The 20151-nt window shown below is 38.9% G+C and overlaps 1 protein-coding gene and 1 non-coding gene across 8 annotated transcripts in view; one reads left to right on the top strand and one right to left on the bottom strand.

Annotated features, from left to right (window-relative positions):
• The window catches only part of CEP57 (centrosomal protein 57), a 30411-nt gene that overhangs the window by 7096 nt on the left and 3164 nt on the right, over positions 1-20151 (bottom strand). For 5 of the 7 annotated variants that reach the window (XR_005883455.1, XM_040976826.1, XM_040976827.1 and 2 more), the window contains 7 exons: positions 14333-14489; positions 9503-9682; positions 9067-9188; positions 7429-7545; positions 6814-6891; positions 4224-4331; positions 3645-3722 (listed from right to left, as the gene is read on the bottom strand). Coding sequence is in view for 6 of the 7 variants with exons in the window: in XM_040976826.1 (XP_040832760.1) it covers positions 3645-3722; positions 4224-4331; positions 6814-6891; positions 7429-7545; positions 9067-9188; positions 9503-9682; positions 14333-14489 (840 nt within the window). In the remaining variant the exon portion in view is untranslated. Of the gene's footprint in view, positions 1-3644; positions 3723-4223; positions 4332-6813; positions 6892-7428; positions 7546-9066; positions 9189-9502; positions 9683-14332; positions 14490-15766; positions 16018-20151 lie in introns of those variants that run through there. The other 2 variants (XM_040976830.1, XM_040976829.1) reach the window with 2 other exon arrangements.
• On the top strand, positions 11410-11515 carry LOC121154348. Its single transcript, XR_005883490.1, has one exon. It is a non-coding gene; the product is annotated as a U6 spliceosomal RNA (small nuclear RNA).

Below are 20151 nucleotides of genomic sequence, written 5' to 3'. Positions count from 1 at the left end.
CAACGCCCGTGAAATCAACCTGTAGTAACTCACTGACCAGTCCTGCCGACTCCACCTGTTACTGGTGAGGCAGTCCGTTATTTGGCTATAAAAAGCACGTTCTGGTAGTCTGCCTGCTCCCAGTCTAACAGTACCACCTGTCACAGCCATAAAACACTGTTTTGATCATGCCATTTAAAGACCACTGATATAAAATCTGGACAGAATATGCAAATTCTGGGCCTGGCGCGGTGGCACAGTGGTTAAGGTCCTTGCCTTGCACGCCTGGGATCCCATATGGGCGCCGGTTCTACTCCCGGCAGCCCTGCTTCCCTTCCAGCTTCCTGTCTGTGGCCTGGGAAAGCAGTTGAGGACGGCCCAAAGCTTTGGGACCCTGCACCCGCGTGGGAGACCCGGAAGAGGCTCCTGGCTTCGGATCGGCATAGCATCAGCCGTTGCGCTCACTTGGGGAGTGAATCATCGGACGGAAGATCTTCCTCTCTGTCTCTCCTCTCTGTATATCCGCCTTTCCAATAAAAATAAAAAAATAAATCTTTTTTTTTTAAAAAAAAAGAATATGCAAATTCCTTACTGTGGGAATAAGGAGCTAAATTACTAAGCTGCAACCTGAACTTGACATCATTTTTAATTAACTGAATATTTCTATTCCTGAAGAAATATTTGTAGATGCTTTTTCCTTTCAGTAGTTTGCATGGAAATTTTATTACATTTTTTAAAAATCTAGTTCAAACAAATTTTTAAGAGCTGCCTCAAAACTGCCAGAGAGGGGCTGGTGTGATGGAGCAAGAGGCTAATCCTCCACATCCAAGCATCAGGATCCTACCTTAAAAAAAATTATTTTTAGAAAGCCAGATATACAGAGAGGAGGAGAGACAGAGAGAAAGATCTTCTGTCCAATGACTCATTCCCCAAGTAGCTGCAACAGCCACAGCTGAGCCGATCAGGAGCCAGGAGTTTCTTCTGGGTCTCCCACGTAGATGCAGGGTCCCAAGGCTTTGTCATCCTCGATTGCTTTCCCAGGCCACAAGCAGGGAGCTGGATGGGTAGTGGGGACATGAACTGGCACCCATATGGGATCCCGGTGTGTACAAGGCGAGGACTTTTGCCACTAGGCTACCGGACCGGGCCCCAGGATCCTTTCCAGTAGTTCATGTCTCAGCTGTTCTAGCTCCCTCTTGTGGCCTGGAAAAGCAGTGGAGCATGGCTCAAAGTCTTGTAGGCCCTTGCATGGGAGACCCCAAAAAAGCTCCTGGGTCTGGACTGGTTCAGCTCCATCTTAGTGTGAGTGGACCAAAGGAAGGAAGGTCTTTGTCTTTCCTCTCTGTAAATCTGCCTTTCAAATAAATTAATACATCTTAAAAAAACCCCACATAGTAAGTTTATTCTCAAATCACTTCTAACACTTTTGAAATACAGGATTTATCAAAATACACTTTACGTATCTATTTTATCTGTTAGACAGTAATTGTTGAACCAACCGTATATGCCTGGGTTCAAATGTCCAGGTCTACTCAACTCCAGCCTCCTGCTACTGCAAACCTGGGTGGTAGTGCTGATCCTCAAGGATTTGTATTGTGCTAAGTGGGTTGAAAGTAGAAACTAGAATTGCGTTCCCACAGAGGGAAAGTGAACTAGTGACAGATGCTCCATTAAGTAACAGAGTAAGGCACTTGGTGGAACAATGAAGAAGCCATATGGCATACCATAACCAGTACCAGGAAGCCAAGGTTTGAGTTCCGGCTTCTGCTGCTCATTCCTGATCCTTGCTAATGTGGCCTGGGAGGGAGCAGATGACTGCTCAAGCATTGGCTCCCTGGGCTCCCAGCTGCAAAGTGGCCCAGCCCTCCCTGTCTGCTGCAATCAGGTTTTTTTTGAATGAGTAAATGGAAGATTGTTTCTTCTCCGTTTTACTGTCCCTCAAATTAAAAACAAATTAAAAATTTTAGAAAATGGGTTCTGTACTTTGTCTTACATACTTTGTAGTAATTTATTTTAATGACATTTTACGGACATATTGGTTTAATCAAGTAAATTAAAAATTAAAATGGGTCTCTTACAACAGTTTGAGAGACATTCAGCCAAATGATTGTACATGAAGTTATTAGAGTAAAAGAACCATTTTCACAAACCTTAAGTACTTCAAAAGAACTAGTCGGTTGGAAAGTCCTGTTTTAACTGTTTCCATTCAATCTTTGTTAGTAGTGACATCACTGAAAATTACCAGCTATGCAATCAAATTTAGGGAAACATAAATGTGAAAAGCTGAATTAGCTTCTCTGAATCTATTCACACAGAGATTTGATTAAAATCTGCTTATAAGACTCCACTTTGGTGGTTGTTGTAGCATAGGGGGTGAAGCTGATGTCCCATTTGGCTGCTGGTTTAAATTTTAACTGCTCTACTTCTTATATAGCTCCCTTGAAGAGTGTGGGAAAGTAGAAGATGGCTCAGGTCCTTGGAACCCTACACCTGTGTGAGAGAACTGGCCGAGCACTGGCCATGCAGGCCATTCAGGAAGTGAATTAGCACATTAGATCTGTCTTCCCTATCTCTGTAACTCTTTCAAATAAATAAATCTTAAAACAAAAACAAACCCCATAAGACTGGTCCCTACAGAGGATTTAAAGGTAAAATGCAGGGAATGACCTTTGAGTCTAGAATCCAACAGTGTAAGGAATAATGTGCCTTTCTTCACAAAAATGCTATGATAAGCTGAATCAGCTGGCAGTTTAGGACATGACACAGATTCTATTATGTGCTAGGTCTGCCATATTTATAAAGGCAGTGAAGAGGTAACAAGGAACTCTTCTGGAAGAGTCATATTTAAGATGGATTGCCAAGGAAAAAGGAGATAATGATTTACAATCTAAGAAGTTGAGAAGAAAAAGCTCTGTTAAAAAAATTTTTTTCTTTTAGGATTGATTTGTTTTATGGGGTCCCTAACAGCAAAGACCATGAGTAGGATTTATAAGTGAGGATTTCAACTTAATAAACATCAGACTGGGACTGGAAAACAAGTTAAAACTACTCTTAATGCCGCTGCCTGATATCTCAGTAGGACTGTGGTGGGGCTTCAGAACCTGTCTCTCTCTAAAGGCCTGTTCAGACATTTTGACTTTTCTTTAGGCACCCTTTGATAAACAAGACTATGGTGAAAAAGAGAAAGAGCTACATAGGAGTATGAACTAAGATGTCCTGCAATTCAACAAGATACTACATTTTTTGGAGGAAATAATATTATTTGGAAAAAAAAAAGCCTAATATCTATTTCTCTACTGAAGTTCTAAGAACAAAAGATGATATGTGGGTAAGATGTCTTCTTGGAGAACTCAGTTTTACATATGATTCAGAGGAAAGACACCTATATGTATCTAAATTTTAGACTACAGAGCTGAAACTAAAAACCCAATGCTATGAATTTCCTTAAGCCCTAGGATAACTTCTTCAAACCAGGGCTTCTGTATTATTCTACTTATCTACCACATGTGCTATAAGGTGTCCCATTTCCTTTTTGCAATTTCATAAAATGTTTACTTGTGTTTCTATCAATATGATCTACAAATGTGTCCACCACGTAAAGTCATACAGGCAAGGGTCAGCATTCAAGTAGAAGTCTAAGTTGTAAAAATAAATAACCAACTCACCTTTCCAGCTACAAATGGCATGTCACCCAAACATAATCTATAATGTGGCTGTGTTCCAAGGTAGTTCCTAGGACTTTTCTGAACGAAAAAAGAACAGTTTTACTTTATTTGCATGGTGATAAAAAAAATGATGCACATGGTGACCTCAAACTCCAGCTTATAAGCAGGCTATTACTTGCCTTATTGATATTGGCATTCTGGCTAGAGTTGAGTCCCTAGTTAGTTAAATACTCCTCAATAAGTATCTAAGTCCAGGAAAGGCTTGGGATGAGGAATAATACTTGATAAAGCAGCAGCTACAAAGCCTAAGACATTTTCCAAAGGTTAGTTAATACTGTACAATAATGCTAATATTTGTACTAGTGTTCTATAGTTACAAAATGCTTTTATACATAATATTTTGATATTAGGGACAAATTTAAGAGTACATATTATTTTTCCAGTCTTCTAAAAGAAGACTGGAAAATGAGAATGAGAGACATATCCTCCTAAGGTTGTTGTACCAGATGGTTTATGACTGTTTTCTCAAATTTAAACCAAGTAATGAGCCATTTTGCCTTGCTGGCTCTGTTTTCATACCTTTTCTGGAGGTTTTGGTTTCTTCTTTTTAATTCTTCTCCCACTGGGAACATAAGAGGTTGTCTTATCATCAAGGATAAGTCTATTTGTTTCCAGACCAGTCTGCAACTAAGAAAAAACAAATGCCTAAAATTCATGCCGAATAAAAGCTGTGATGCAAATTTAAAATTTTTGATTAAAATACACAGCTGAGTAATTATGATTCAAACATTTGTCAAAAAATTTAATCAATACCAGTCTCACTTTATCTTGAATTTGTTACAATTTAATCATTCACCAGCATAGGAGCATTGTGGCTCCACTCTTTGTAGTTACTTCATAGATTCTATTTCACAATAATTGATGTGTATATTACTCCAAACTGATGCTTCAACATTCTTTCTTCTTGAAACTGCCACCCACCCCTGTGTCAGACTCAAAGCTGTCAGAGAGCAAAACAACTTCTTTTGAAAACTCATACACTTACAGTATAAGAATCAGAAATTTATGCCCTAAAGTACTGAGTATTTCAATATGCTTTCAGTTTCTTCTTGTTAGCAGTTTGGCAACTACATTAAAATTCACGGTACAAATTCCATATTTCCTGTGGATTTTTAAGAAAGGATTTTCAAAAGTCAACTTAAAACTCCCATTAAAAAGAAAAACAAAAACAAAAAAAAACCAACCACAATTGTCTATCATTTATCCAAAAATATTTGTTGTTAGATTCTTCTCCAGACTCCACGATTTTTAATTTCCCAAGCTGGGAAAATTTATTTTACAAACATTCCAAAAGATCTCCAGGAAATTATGCCAGTGCTTAAACACTCAGAGCCAATGACTTCAGTAAAAAAAATCACTAATTCTTCCACAGTGACAAAGGGTCATGGTCTCTACCTCCCAGATCATCTGTACACTCTTACACAGTCAACAATGTTCATTTATACACAGTAAACTGACTACATTTAAAGTTTAGCTCTGGAACATTTTTAGTACTAATGAATGTCAACACTATGCAAACAATTAAGCTTCCAATCCATTGGTGCCAATGAGTTCCATTGCTGGAAGTGAGCCTGGTAGGGGAACTTAGGGAACACCCCTCCTAGGCCTCAATGCCTGCTGGTGAGCTCAAGAGCCAGGGCTGAGGACACACTGGGTTCGGCAAGGCCGCAGCACCCATTCACCGGCACATGCAAGAGCCAACATCTAAGGTGTCATCAAATAACCATCCCTTATCCCCAGGTTCTGATGTAGCTTGACAGCAAGGAGGACCCCACCCTGCAGACACTGGAGGGAGGGAAAAAAAACCCAAGAAAAATAAACATTCAACTACCCACTTCACCCACATCTCAGTCCTCCAAATCTTAATCAGAGGCCCACATGGGTATTTACTGCCCTTACTTTAACTAAAAAAACCAAGACAAAACAAACAAAAAACCCACCACAATGGAGCTTCCTCCAATCTACTGTTCTTACTAGCAGTTGTCTTCTGTTTGTGTTTGAGTGCCAACATTTTAAAGTGCTTTCATCTTTCTCATTTGATTTCCCCTTGCTCAGCTGATGTGATATGAGGATCATTTAATAGCAAACAGTAAAATCCAAGCTCTGAATGGTTTAACTTGCCCATGGGTAAAACAATTATAGTTAACTGGACCGGTAATCACATATCCTTAGCCACTGTTCCTCCACTAACACTCACATTTAGAACTCAAATTATTACTGTGAATATTCCTTCAACATTAAAGGATTTCACTTTACTTCTTGTCAGGTTAATGAAAAAGGTGTAATAAATGCATTTTAAAAATTCACAAAATAATGACTTTGTTCAACTGTGTGTTTTACACACAAAGGTACTTTGAAAAAGAAGTTCACAGAGAACAGAATGCTATGTACGTTTTTGAAATCAACATATACATAAACAAAACATCATGAAAACAGTGTATGGATTTAATTTTTTTGGTGTCAAAATAAAAATTCTATTTTCCAAGAACTTGTCATACATTTAAAATGCTTTTGCATAGACTTAACACCACAATGTATATGAACCACAACCGATAAGCTTGCATGTTCCAAGTGAGGAAATGGCATGGCGTACAGGACAACCCAAATGAGGAAATGGGTCAAAATGAAAGCCAAAAGGCTACATAACAACAAAAACAAAAATCAAACTGACAGGAAATTTCAGGTTAAAAAAACAAAAATCATATTCCACTGAGTCTGTAAATAAGATTTAAATCCCAAATTGGAAGCATGCGGTACTTGTTTCCTGATGAGGCAATTCCTCAGTTTGGTTTTGTTCACTAGCTACCTGGGACAGCTTACTACTTCACCCTCTGTTCTGGTTTCTAGAAGCCATCAAATAAAGAAACCTATGTTAGTGACCCGTGAGAGTGACCCGTGAGAAGTGTTTATAACATAAACACTTGTAGAGTCTCTACTTTTCCTTCTATTGTTTTCTAAGATGCTGACTGAAATACTATCAAATTTTATTCTTGGTCTATAGAAATACACAGCTTCCAAAACTAAGCCATATTTGAGAAAATATCTCTAGATTGCTTATGAACATATGAGGAGTGAAAAAAAATACATACTCACTCACATTTCATCTTACCTCAGCTGCCTTGGCTTGCATTCGTTTTCTTTCCTGTTCTTCTTCGTGAAGTTTTGCTTCCAGCTCTTGCATCTTTTTCTAGTGGTAAAAAATATTAAGAGAGATAACAGCGAAAAGCCTTACATATGCATTTGCAAAATTTTAACATAATTAAGTTGGGAACATACTGTAAATTTTGGTTAAATTCAAGCTCCTTGGTTCACTCTAGTAATGGTTCCATGCATAACAACATCCCTAATGCTCTCCCAGGTGATCAGTATTAGTTACTTGTGTGGTAGATGAACAGAATTCTAGGTAAAACTTATGGTCAAAGAATGTATTTTCATATGAAGGTAAATATGTTACATGGAGGTCTAATATGAAACTATACTCTGTATTAAAATCTCCTCAAAGTGACACTAAATTAAAATTACTCCATAGAACAACTTAAACCAAGTGATGTCAGTTGTAATAACTTAATGTGAACATTCTTTCCAAATGTTTCCTTTTAAAAATCTCCTACATATACCTTTGCAATAAGAACACCTTTACCACTATACCCAGTGATAGAAAATAGTTAATTTGAAAAGCCCCCACTACTGTGCATAAATGAGTAAAAAATATATATTTACTGACTTCAGCAAGAGCCTGCATTGTGGTAAGCTTGTTATACTCTTGTTCAAGAAGATCCAGTTTTTCCAATTGGCTCTGAACATGTGTTTGATCATGCTGTCGTTCTCTTTCTAGGGAGACCTGGAAGATAATACAAATACAGGGATGAAAATCTAACCCTTAAAATAATCTCAGAATACATTATATGTTACCTGTCTGGATTTCCATAGCACTTAAATTCAGAGAGCAATTCCAGGAAAACAAGGCAAAGATGACACGAGTGACATTACTGAATAATGTAAGTGGACTGTTAGTGTAGCAGCATGCATGGCATTTTACAAAAGGCGTGGTTTCATATGGCAAGATTATTTTATGCCCTGTGATGGCATACACTTCCTAGCCATCCAGGCTGTGCATGCAAGCCCTTTCAATCAGCCTAGTAATTTAATTTTTTTTTTTAAAGATTTACTTATTTATTGGAAAGTCAGATATACAGAGAGGAGGAAAGACAGAGAGGAAGATCCTCTGTCCGATGATTCACTTCCCAAGTGAGCGCAACGGCTGATGCTATGCTGATCTGAAGCCAGGAGCCAGGAACTTCCCCCGGGCATCCCACACGGGTCCCAAAGCTTTGGGCCATCCTCTCCTGCTTTCCCAGGCCACAAGCAGGGAGCTGGATGGGAAGTGGAGCTGCCGGGATTAGAACTGGCGCCCAGATGGGATCCCGGGCGTTCAAGGCGAGGACTTAAGCTGTTAGGCTACGCCACCAGGCCCTAGTAATTTAATTTAAACACACACCTATTCATCCTCTATTCTCCAAGTTTACAGTTAGGATGACAATCACATGACAAACCATTATGCTAGTAGAAATACACTAATTTAGAATATATTAAATTGAAGTCTATTGATAAAAAGCTAAAACAGTAAATAGAATTCATAAAGTTTATCTTTCTATGTAAGTCTATATCAACTACATAGACTATGATAAACAACAGCTATGTTATCTACAAATTGTGTTTAAACTACTTGTTCTCTTCTATCCAGCTCAATCATAGTTGCAAATTTTAAAGAATACATTAGGTTAACAAATGGCATAAACCACACTTTATTTCCAGGATGGGCTCTACTCTTATAAAATTAACTTTATTAAAAGTTCTGATTAAATCTACTTTGAGGGGCTAGCATTGAGGCACAGTGGGTTAATCCTCCACCTGTAATATCTCACCCCAAACAGTGTCTCAATTAACCACAAAGCTTGCCCCAATTTTCCATAAACTTTTCATAGAATTTTCATGAAATACGAAGGATGTAAAAAATTCAGGGAATGCAAAATGTATACTGACAAAATACCAAGCCAATCCACTAAACTGAAAATGAACTAGAACCAATGAAACTCATAAAACCTCTGTAAAAGCAAGGCCACAACACTACTACGAGGCTGACTACATACTCCAGGAAGATGGAATTTCCAAGATGAACAACTCTGAAGAGTGTATTTTCCCAAATTTAAGTAAAAGCCTATCAAATTAAAAGCTTAGATATCATAACTGATCTCAATTTGCAGTCCTGAACTACTATAATAGCATCATTTAAGTCCTCGCTGAGAAAACACACCTTTCTTTGTAACTGACCATTCCTGATCATCAATCTGAGATAACATACCTGTTTCTCTAAGACAGATGTTCTCTCCATTTCTGCGTGCTTTATCATATTGCGCATATATTCCAACTGTTTTTCTAAAAGATTACATTTATTTTCTGCAGCTAACAATTGAGATGTCAGTTCTAAAAAGCAGGAGGGAAATAGCAATCAGCGCACACTTTGAACAGTTTTACACAGCTACCAAGATGAAATCTTCTGTGCATCCAATACTTCACGGCAGTCCTTTCAGATCACCTAAGCACTCCCTTACGTGCCAGATCTGCTTTGTTTCCAGGCAGGAAACATGACATTTTACTTCTCAAAATGTACTTGCGCATAACACAATTTTGTCGCACCCAAAGAATGTTACCTTGGTCACCACAAAACATTCACACAGAATTTTAGAATTGACAATGCTTATTGAATAGAATTTCATTTCTTTTGTGACCAAACAAACCTTGATTGTGTTTTGATTCCTGATTTTTTGAATTTTCCCTTTCTTGTATCTGTTCATCCAGCACTTTCTTGTACTCAATTGTTTCTTTAGACAAGGTTTTCACACTTTCTTCTGCCTGAATCCTTTCAAGTTCCAAGCGTCGAATCTTATCTTGAAGATTCTTCAGAGCAGAAAATATAGCTGACAGAATAAATACAATAAGATAACAATATATGTGGGAAAAGGACACTGAAAAAGAATCATCACCCCCCCCCCCCCAAAAAAAAAGATAACTAGGACTCCGGCAGAGGATCATTCTCTTGGAAGAACAAAATATTAATTACTTTTTCTTTAAACAAACCCACCTAAAGACATCTTCTGAATCTCTGAAGTGTCATACTAGTTCAAGTTAAAAAAAATCCATCAGAATGATAAAAACATTTCAAAACAAAAAAATAGGATAATCACACACAAATCATGTATCTTCCTCAAAGTACATTTTTGTTTTTACAGTTTCACAGGGAGAATTGCAATTTACTAGCTATGCACTGAAAAATGGGATACTTTCTTAGCTTGCAATGTTTGGTATTTCAAGCAAAAAAGAATATATTTTAATCCCTTCCAAGTGGGATTATAAAAGTGATACATTTCCTACAGAAAAGGTTGAGGATATGTGAAAATATAATAACAATAATCCTATTACAAGGAAATAACTGATTTTTTTTTTTACTTTTAATCTTTTGCTATAAGCACAAAATTAAAGTAAAAATATACATTATTTTGACTTTGGTATCATTAGTGAGTATTCCTTTACATGCAATCAAGTTGTTTAAATCATCATTTACTTGTGATTAATAATTAAAGCAAATTATAAAGCCTCTGCTAGTCTGATGAGAAAAAGATCTTCCGAATGCTGGTTCACTCCCCAAACGGCCACAGCTGAGCTGATCAGAAGCCAAGAGTCAGGAGCTTCTTCAGGTCTCCCATGTGGGTGCACAGGGTCCCAAGGCTTTGGGCCATCCTCATCTGCTTTCCCAGGGCATATGTAGGGAGCTAGATGGAAAGTGGAACAGCCAGGACATGAAACAGCACCAATATGGGATTCTGGCTCATGTCAAGTGAGGACTCAGCCACTGAGCCATCGTGCCGGGCTCCTGCAGTTCTACTAAAACTTAAAAGTACTTCTGTATATTACATCATTGTTCCATTTTCTTTCATGAATTTTCCTTGCCTATTTTTCTATGGGAAAAGAAACTTCCTTTATCATTTGCCTTTAGTTATTGATGTTGATGGATGTGTTGATTCTTTATAGAGTTACACCTCATTTTTTCTGACCATGCCCTCTGTTTATATGCTTCTGGAAGTTTTTCCTAACCTTAAGATTTGAGAAGCATTATTTTTATGTTTATAGTTTAAGTGTTGCAAAGTAAGTTATAAAATACTTATAATGAAAACGCATTTTGTATTTAGTTTTAAGGATTAGACCTAACTTTCAGTTTCACTGATTGTCAGTATTTTAACTTTACACATCAACATTACCAATTTCCATTATATAAATTGTTAGAATAGTAAAAATTGATTTTTACCAGTAATTATTGAGAATCACTCAACAAAGAACTGACTTAAATGAGACTTTATGTAAAATAAGCAACAGGTAGGAACAGCAGTCATCTTTTAAGGTTCAATTCTACTTACTGAACACATGGCACACCTTTCCATTTAGTAACACAATCTATTCATTTACTAAGACTTTCATTAAATAGAATCAACAGGTCCCAATCAGAAAATACAAGAAAGGAGTTTGGATATAATAAGAACCTAAATGATCAATTCTCTAGATACTACAGTCAAATAAGAACTATAACCAGAGAAAGTTTAAAAATGTCCTTTACTATCGACTCTAGAACAGAGGTATAAAGAAGGATATAGTGCTTGCTTGGGCGGCACGCATAATAAAACTGGAACACTACCCAAGATGGTTAGCACAGCCCATGTGCAAGCATAACACAACTTCATGACGCATTCCATATTTTTATATATTCAAGGGATATTATATCAATGTGTCCAAGGGACATCTGCAATCCCACATTTATTGTTGCACTACCTACAACAGCCACAAAAATGGGAACCATTAAAGTGTCTATCAACTTATGAAGTAAAAAAGAAATCGTGGCACACACACACAATGGAGTATCATTCAGCCATAAAAAGGGTAAGGTCATGTCAAGTACAACACCATGGATAGAGCTGGAGGCTATGGTGTTAACTGAGCTAAGCCAAACACAGAAACACAAGTACAACACAATCTCATTAATATTTGGACTTAAGTTAATCTCAGAAGTTGAAAGTAGAATAGTAGTTAGTTGAGACTAGTATGACTTTAGAAGACAAGGAAAAAAAATGAAATAAAAAGTTATATTTAAGGACTAAACAATTCTAATGTTTACTGCACAGCAGAGTATCAATAATCATAACACACTTCTCTGGAGTCCAACCACTTGGGCCACTTGTTGCTGTTTTTCCCAGGCCAACAGCAGGGATCTGGATCGTAAGTGGAGTATCCATGAATCAAACCAACACCACAGGTCATAGCCTTAAGTTATGCCACGACGTTGGGACTGGATATATTAGATTAACACAAAGACCCAGTGGTGTGTAACTTCATCCACTGTTTAATGGAATGGCTTATATCTGGTGGAACTACAAAGTTTTTCAAACATTTCAGAGTCACTCAACGATTTCTCCATTTTTCTCACTGGGATAGAGTGTCTCCATCTGTTGGTTCACTCCCCAGATGGTCAAAATAGCCAGGAATGGCCAAGGACAGGAGCTTCATCAGAGGTCTCCCACATGCATGGCAAGAGCTCAAATACTTGAGTGGCTAGCATTTGCTGCTTTTCTCAGGCCGTTAGCAGGCAGGTGGATTGTCAGTCGAGTAGCTGTACACAAACCAGTACCCATATGGCACCTACGCTTCACAGAAGGCACTTTACCTGCCACACCACACTGCAGGTTATGAGTACATCTTCTAATACTGTGTCACAAAATGAACACATACAGATGCCAAAGTGTGTGTCAAACAACGGTCCGGATGAAAAGGACTTATACAGATGTTTGAATGATGAATGTTTTCTGACAGTCACAGATATTCAGGTTTAGGTCCTTGGTAGCCATCATCTCAGAACCAACGGAAGTCAATCTATTACGACAGTGCTTGTTGTCAAAGGCAATTCAGGTTATCTGGGTTCTGAAGAAATGTACCTGCACTGGGAGCTTTGCAACTTCCCAATATAAACCTTTTTTTCTCTGGTGATCAGTTGGGTTAATAATAATTTTAGGGGAGAGGAAAAATCATTTGGCTCAGCATTTAAGATGCTGTCCAAGTGCCTGGGTTTCAATTCGTATTTTACTCCAGATTCTGGCTTCCTGATATTGCCAGATCTTGGGAAACAACAGTTGATCACTTAAGTGGTTTGAGTTTCTGCCACCAGTATGAGACACCTGAATTGAGTTCCTGGTTTTTAGCTCAGCCTGTTCATGAAGTTGCTGCAAAAGTTTAAAGAACTCCTATCTGCTGGTCTGCCTCCAAATAAATTAAAAATAGTAATTTTTTTTGGAAAGTATATAGTAAAATACCTACTTACCTAACTACCTACCTATACATATATCAGTATGTCGATACTGGAGGCAGGCACAGGTAATACCCATTCTAAAAGAAATGCACATACTTCAACGGCACATTAGTTAGTACAGTAGGCCTCTAGTAGCCTTTGGGAAAACAAATTTTGTAGGCTTAGAGTCATGAATCCTACTGGACCCACTGTACAAACAATGTGTTCTATAGTGAACCTGTACTGAACTCTCTAATGGCTGGAATTTTGGTCATGGTGATCCTCTGAAGCCCTCATATTATGTGACAGAAAGAATGCCTGGCTGGATCCAATCTAGTCATATGAACAGAAACATTTTCTTTGAATGTGGTTCGAGAAATATACTGAGGTATTTGCAGCATAAAGGAGATTTGCCTACTGTTATTGTTAGGGATAACAAGGCAAAAGGGAAAATAAAAAAAGATGGTCTCTAGGAACAAAGACTGGCCAAAACTGACAGCAAGGCAATGGAACTTCTCTCCTGAACTGTAAGAAACAGAATTCAGCTAAAAATCTGAGTAACTTGGCAGCAGATCTTGTCCAACAGCCTCTAGGACACAGTAGGGCCCCAGTCATGGCCAACACCTGATATCAACCTTTTAAGACTCAGATCTAGCTTTCTAACCTATGAAAAACTGAGGTAATAAATTTGTCATTGAAAATTGTTAGGTGTGTGATGATCTGTAAACGTAACAATAGTAAGAAAAACAAAACTCTGCCCCACCTCGCAACTAATATAGATGAAATGTTCCAGAAACAAATATATTTCAAGGTGTTCGAGCCAAAACACGTGTAGGTAAAGAAGACTAGAAGACAGGGTGTCAAGATGAAGTCTGTAAGACACAGAAGGTGATGATGAAAGATGTAAGACTTTATTACTATTAACGTAAGCCAGGTTGAACTCCTGAACACACAGGCAACGATGAGGGCTCAAAGCAAAGCAGTAAGAATGAAGGAAACAGAACCCAGAGGCTTTTTGAACCTCTGCAGTAGAAACACAATTTGATGGGTGTTGGAGATGACAGAGCTTTAATGAGTTGATGAATAAAGATGTTCCACAAACAAAGAAAAAAAGTCAACCAGAGAAGCACTGTATTTTGGGGATTTAAATCATAGTGGAAGGGGAATGTATTTCCTTGAAAAAAGAAAAGCGAAGATAAAATCACCAATCTTAAAATGGTGAGTAAAAGCAGGCTCTTACCTCTGCTGTTGCTTTCTGGATAGGCAAATGTAGGCTTATTTGGGGAGCGTCGCAGGTCACTGTTGAGGAAAGGCTTGTCGGGTGGATATACTACATATGCAGATGAAGAACGTCGAACCATACTTCCACTAGACCTTGATGGTTCAGTTAAGATGTTCTGGAAAAGAAAAACCCAGGAATCAATGTTTCAAAAATTAAAATGAAATAGCACATCTTAACTGCAAAAAATTAATAACTAAGAACTGTATTATCCATGTTCCACTGAGACAGGCAACAGAACAAAAAATGACACACATTAAACACGAAAGAATTTAATCGCTATTATGCTGCGTAGAAATTCTTAAATACATACACTCAATTTCTGTCAGCATTTTTCCATCAGGGTTGGAGAATATCTAGCCAGCATGCAAAAATCATTTGGATGTGACTCTGCCAAGGCAACTGCAGGTGAGACAAAACTAAGAGAATACATAGAATGCTAATATTTAAGTTGATAATTTTGTATTGTCCATGTATAATATAAATGCCCAGGGCCAGACACAATGGCTTAGTGGCTAAATCTTTGCCTTGCAAGTACTGGGATCTCATATGGGCATTAGTTCATGTCTTGGCTGCTCCACTTCCCATCCAGCTCCTGGGATGTGGCCTGGGAAAGCAGTAGAGGACAGCTCATTGGGACCCTGCACCCATGAGGGAGACCTGGAAGAGGCTCCTGGCTTCAGATGGATTCAGCTCTGGCCATCATGAGCATTTGGGGTGAGAGCGAGCAGATGGAAGATCTGTCTTTTCTGTCTTTCCTTCCCTCTGTAAATATGCTTTTTCAATAAAAATATACAATTAAATAGCCAAATGGTCTTTTGCAGAAAAACATTCTCCCTACTGTTTTACAATATCAGATACTGCTACAAAACTATGTACTATCACCAAATCAAGCCATTCTCGAGTAAAGAAAGGTTATCAGAAGAGCTACTCTGCACTTGTATTCAACTCTTTCTAAAATTGGAGATTCTGTTTCCAAGTTAAAAATTGTGGATCTAACAGTGGAATGGTAATGTCAGAAACCCAAGTCAGCCAGGATACTGTTAGCCCTGGAAGATTACCTTCAGTAAATTCCCCAGACACAGGCCTGTCCCACAAACTTTTACCAATTAGCAAGGAAACATTTACCATTCCTTAAAATGCAGGGCTTTTATAAGAATGATCAATGACCCCACTGCTTGCCTCTCCCTGCACAGGAATATATACTGCTTTAATCAATAATGAGATTTGCTACTACCAGGTATTCTTTGAATTTTAATGTGCATAATAACCACAAATAAGTATGTATTGTTCAAATTAAATTCAGGGCATACAGCTAACTCTGTAAAAATCTTTTTTTAAGATGTAATTAAACCAAGTCAAGAAACTGGTTATTTCTGGGCTTAAATGACTAACCTAATAATCTTTTACTTTGTTTTTCCAACAAGATTGATTCTTTCAGTAGTCCACAAAGCCATGCAGATTTCCAGTGGAGTCACAGAAGTATAACACACGTACTCTAGTTGTAAAAATGAAAAAGATTGGCAAAGAGCTTGCGAAGCACACAGAACAATCTGTAATCCAAAAGCCTACAAGTAATTCAAGTAAAATAGCTCTTGGAACTTGGTTGAGGAGTAGCGCAAGGGAGCTATTTTTAAAAATTTGTTTTTATTGGAAAGGCAATTTACAGAGAGAAAAAGAGCAAGATCTTCCATCTACTGCTTCACTTTCCAAGTGGCTGCCAAGGGCTGGAGCTAAGCCAATCCAAAGTCAGAAGCTTCTACTGGGTGCCTCACACTAGGTGCAGGGTCCTAAGGCTTTGAATCATCCTCAGCTGGTTTCCAAGGCCACATATAGGGAGCTGGATGATAATGGAGCAGCCAGGACATGAACTAGTGCCCATAAAGGATCCTGGCACTTGAAGGGGGATTAACCAATTGAGCCACTGCACTGGACCCCCAGAATTATTATTGTTATTACTCTTGAGGGTGTTGGTTCATGTCCTGGCTGCTTCACTTCTGATCCAGCTTCCTGCCTATGGCCTTGGAAACTGGTAGAGGACTGCTAAAGTCCTTGGGCTCCTGTACTCACACAGAAGACCCAGAAAAACCTCCTAGCTTTAGCTGCTACAGTTATTTGGGGAGTGAACAGTGGCTGAAGATCTCTCTGTAAAATCTGCCTTCCAAGTTAAAAAAAAAAAATCTTAAAAAAAGAATTCTTGGCATCTACTTTGTGTTAGTCAATTGCAGCAACCCTAAGTACCTGCCGCCCCTGCACCTTTTTAACTTATACATGCCTAATCCTCCCCAAAATATCCTCTGTAACCACTAGTCTTTTCCTAGACTGCAATTTGCATGTCTAGGTAAGTTTTGTATCCAATCACATTCTCATGAGAGTAATTCTCAATCAGTGAATGCTATCTGCCATGCAGATATGCTTAACTAAAGCCCACCTTTCCTAGGTTGGTGTATGTCTCTTGCATGAAACAAATTATGACTAGAATTCAAGCACTCTAGAACATTTCCCCACGAGCTGTTTGTTTCTGCCACACTCACATGCTGCCCTGAATCACCCTTTTCAGTTTATTTCTGTCAACAGGACAAGTCTCAAAAATGGTACACAAACACCAAGCCTACTGTGATGAGTGTATTCACATGCAGCAAGGTATCACATCTGTCACCTTTCCAATGCAATGGGAAGCTGGAATTCTGTTTTGGAGGCACCTGGAAGAGGACTGTGTTCCAGTGCTAAGGCTATCACCGACTGCAACCGTGCAGGAAACCTAGAATTCCCCTTTCCTTAATTCCCATATCTGATCTCTCCACCTTGTCCCTTTTCTAGTAAATGTTTTCTAAGAGGTTATTTCATGAGGTCAGGGTTGAGCACTGCTCCTGACTAACGTTTGGCTGCCTCACACCAAACTTTCTCTCCACAGAATCAGAGGCTTTAGTGTTTGGTTGGCTGACAGCATGGGCAGTCTGACAAGAAGAGAACCCACCAATGTATCTATGCTGATCTTTCATGTTTTATTCTCCCTCTTAATCAAATTTCCTCCATCCATGCCAAAAAAAAAAAAAAAAAACACCACTCTTCAGATTTACCAACAATTTTAAAAATAGATTTTGGAGTTCTACCCAGGTCAGGCACGTGAATGAAAGTGTTTCAAGTTCCCCAGGAACTTTAACAAAGAGTTGGAATAGAAGCAGAGCATCTGTGACTTGAAGCAGCATCCAGATATAGGATGTTGATTGTGACAAAATACCAGCCCAGTGATTTCCATCTTGAGTTCAATGACAGTCCAAAAGAGTGCAACACACTAATGGGCTCATTTTAACACTTTCTTCCATGCATAGAACACCAAACTCCCCGGTTCTCTCTTTCCTAGGCCTCTGCCTTACAGCTTCCTTGGCTTGTTCTCACTACCTTTCTAAATTGCTAGTTTCTTAGGATTTAGCTCTGAAGCTTTTCGAAATGCTTTTATTTGCTGATACCTTTTTATGCTTAAATATGTAGCCCAGAGCTTGCTTTCTCAAACTCTGATTTTATACATATTTTCTCACTCTTACTATGCATTTAGCTAATGGGCCCCTCAACATTATCACGCTATAATTAAACTGGAGCTGGAGTCATTTCTCATACTCAGACAATGAAATTGCTGCAGTTAAATTTTCTGGCTATCTATACTAAATCCAGAGACTTTGCAAATTATGACCAAATCCATTACTACTTTGGTTGAAATTTCATCTTTTTTGTCTGGATTTCCATCTGAGTTCTAACTTGCTCACATTCCCTTGGTCTATTCTCCCAAATGTTCAATGACAATGGCCCGTTACAACCAGTGTCACCAATCAGAATCTCCTAGGGACTGGTGTGATGGTACAGCAGTGAAGCACTGACTGACTGCACTGCAAATGGGCACCAGTTTGAGTCCTGGCTCCTCCACTTTCCATCTAGCTCCCTGCTAATGCACCTGGGAAAGCAGCAGAAAACACCCCAGTGACATGGGACCTTGTCACCCACTTAGGAGACCTGGATGGAGTTGCAGACTCCTGGCTTTGGTTTGGCACAGCCCCAGTTACTGCAGCCATTATAGGAGTGAACCAGTACATCTATCACTTCAAGGCTAACCTTGGTCTTACTGCCAACCACTCTCCACACTATACCATTACCCATACTGACACTCCGCTGGCTTGCCACATGCAAGATGCATTCCATTTCCATCTTCATGAGACAAAAAAAACCAAAAAGCAAAAACCCGAAAAACTCCGTTATTCTCAACTAACTGGAAATTCAATAAAAAACAAACTAACATGCCAGTAGAGGATTCCAGAATTCAAATAAAAGCAACAGATGAATAGGCAACATTTCTCTTGAGAAACAAGGAAGACAAATAAAGAGGAGATCCATCAACTATCTCAGTAGACAGAAAAATAATAAAAATGATGGTCTGGTAACATCACAAACTCACACTGCAATTACTAGATAGAGCTAGTAATGCAAATCACTGGAGGTCTTCAACAATTAAGGATTTAGAAGACAGCTTTAAGTACACAACTTAAAACAAAAATCACTAATCACTACAAGATTAACAAATTTTACTGCAGTGCATGAATAATTTCATCAGGTAAAAGATATCAAAGATAGTCAAGACAAATTTGGAAATTGTAACTGAGGATTAAAACAAAACAAAATAGCCCCCCAAAAACATAAATAAATGCTTGCAGATCAGCAATAAAACAGATCTCATTTGGGCCCAGTGCAGTAGTACAGCAGCTAAAGTCCTCGCCTTGAACGCACCTGGATCCCATATGGGAACCGGTTCTAATCCCGGCAGCCCCAATTCCTATCCAGCTTCCCACTTGTGGTCTAGGGAAGCAGTCGATGACAGCCCAAAGCTTGGGACCCTGCACCCATGTGGGACACCCAGAAGATCTCCTGGCTCCTACTTCGGATTGGATCAGCTCTGGCAGTTGTGGTCACTTGGGGAGTGAATCTTCCCCAAGAACGGAAGATCTTCCTCTCTGCCTCTCCTACTTTCTGTAAATCTGACTTTCCAATAAAAACAAATAAATCCTTAAAATATACAGAACTCATCTGAAAGAGACATCAACTGACATTTCAGGGGGGAAAAAACATTAAAAACTATTAAAGGTAATATATCAAAAAGTGAATCCTCACCAAGGATTAGGAAAACAAATCAGAGAAAAAATTCTACCCCACTGTTTAACAAAAATGTAGCGTGTACTAGGCAAGCTTAGGTGAGCTGGAATTCTTGCAGCCCTGCGTGACTGTATGTTTATTCCTACTGTTAAATAATAAACTCTGTTCTCACTTCTGAAATGTATACATGGGTGCTTCTGCCTTGAACTTGGACCTGAATGAACAGCTGAGCTGCACAGACCTGTATCAGCGTAGCTCACAGATACTCCTGCTGGACCATCGTCGTACTCTGCTGTTGTGAGCATGACCAGTTAGAGATAGCCACTCCATGTTACTACTGTAACCCCCAACTCTGCCTGCAGCTGAAACATCATTGCTCTAGGGTTGGCCTGCTCAGAATCTTTGTCACGGATCCTTGGATTTTCCCATCTACTTCTACAACCACTTCGAGATACGCTGATTGTTGTGCAGGAAACGGTCAGCAACATGTGGTTAGGCAGGGAAGGCTGCCATAGACTTCCTTTACAACAAGGACTCAGACACCCCAGTCCCATTACCCCTTACAGGGATCCTTCAACACTTTCAGGGAGTCTTTTGCTATGTGGGGCATAACTGCTCTTACAGAGAAACTACATACATGG

The sequence above is a fragment of the Ochotona curzoniae genome, unplaced genomic scaffold (assembly GCF_017591425.1).
Source record: "Ochotona curzoniae isolate NIBS_2020 unplaced genomic scaffold, NIBS_Ocur_1.0 contig_2723, whole genome shotgun sequence".
Classification (NCBI taxonomy): Eukaryota; Metazoa; Chordata; class Mammalia; order Lagomorpha; family Ochotonidae; genus Ochotona; species Ochotona curzoniae.
The sequence above is the reverse complement of the archived record's forward strand: the minus strand, read 5'-3'. Positions and strand labels throughout refer to the sequence as shown.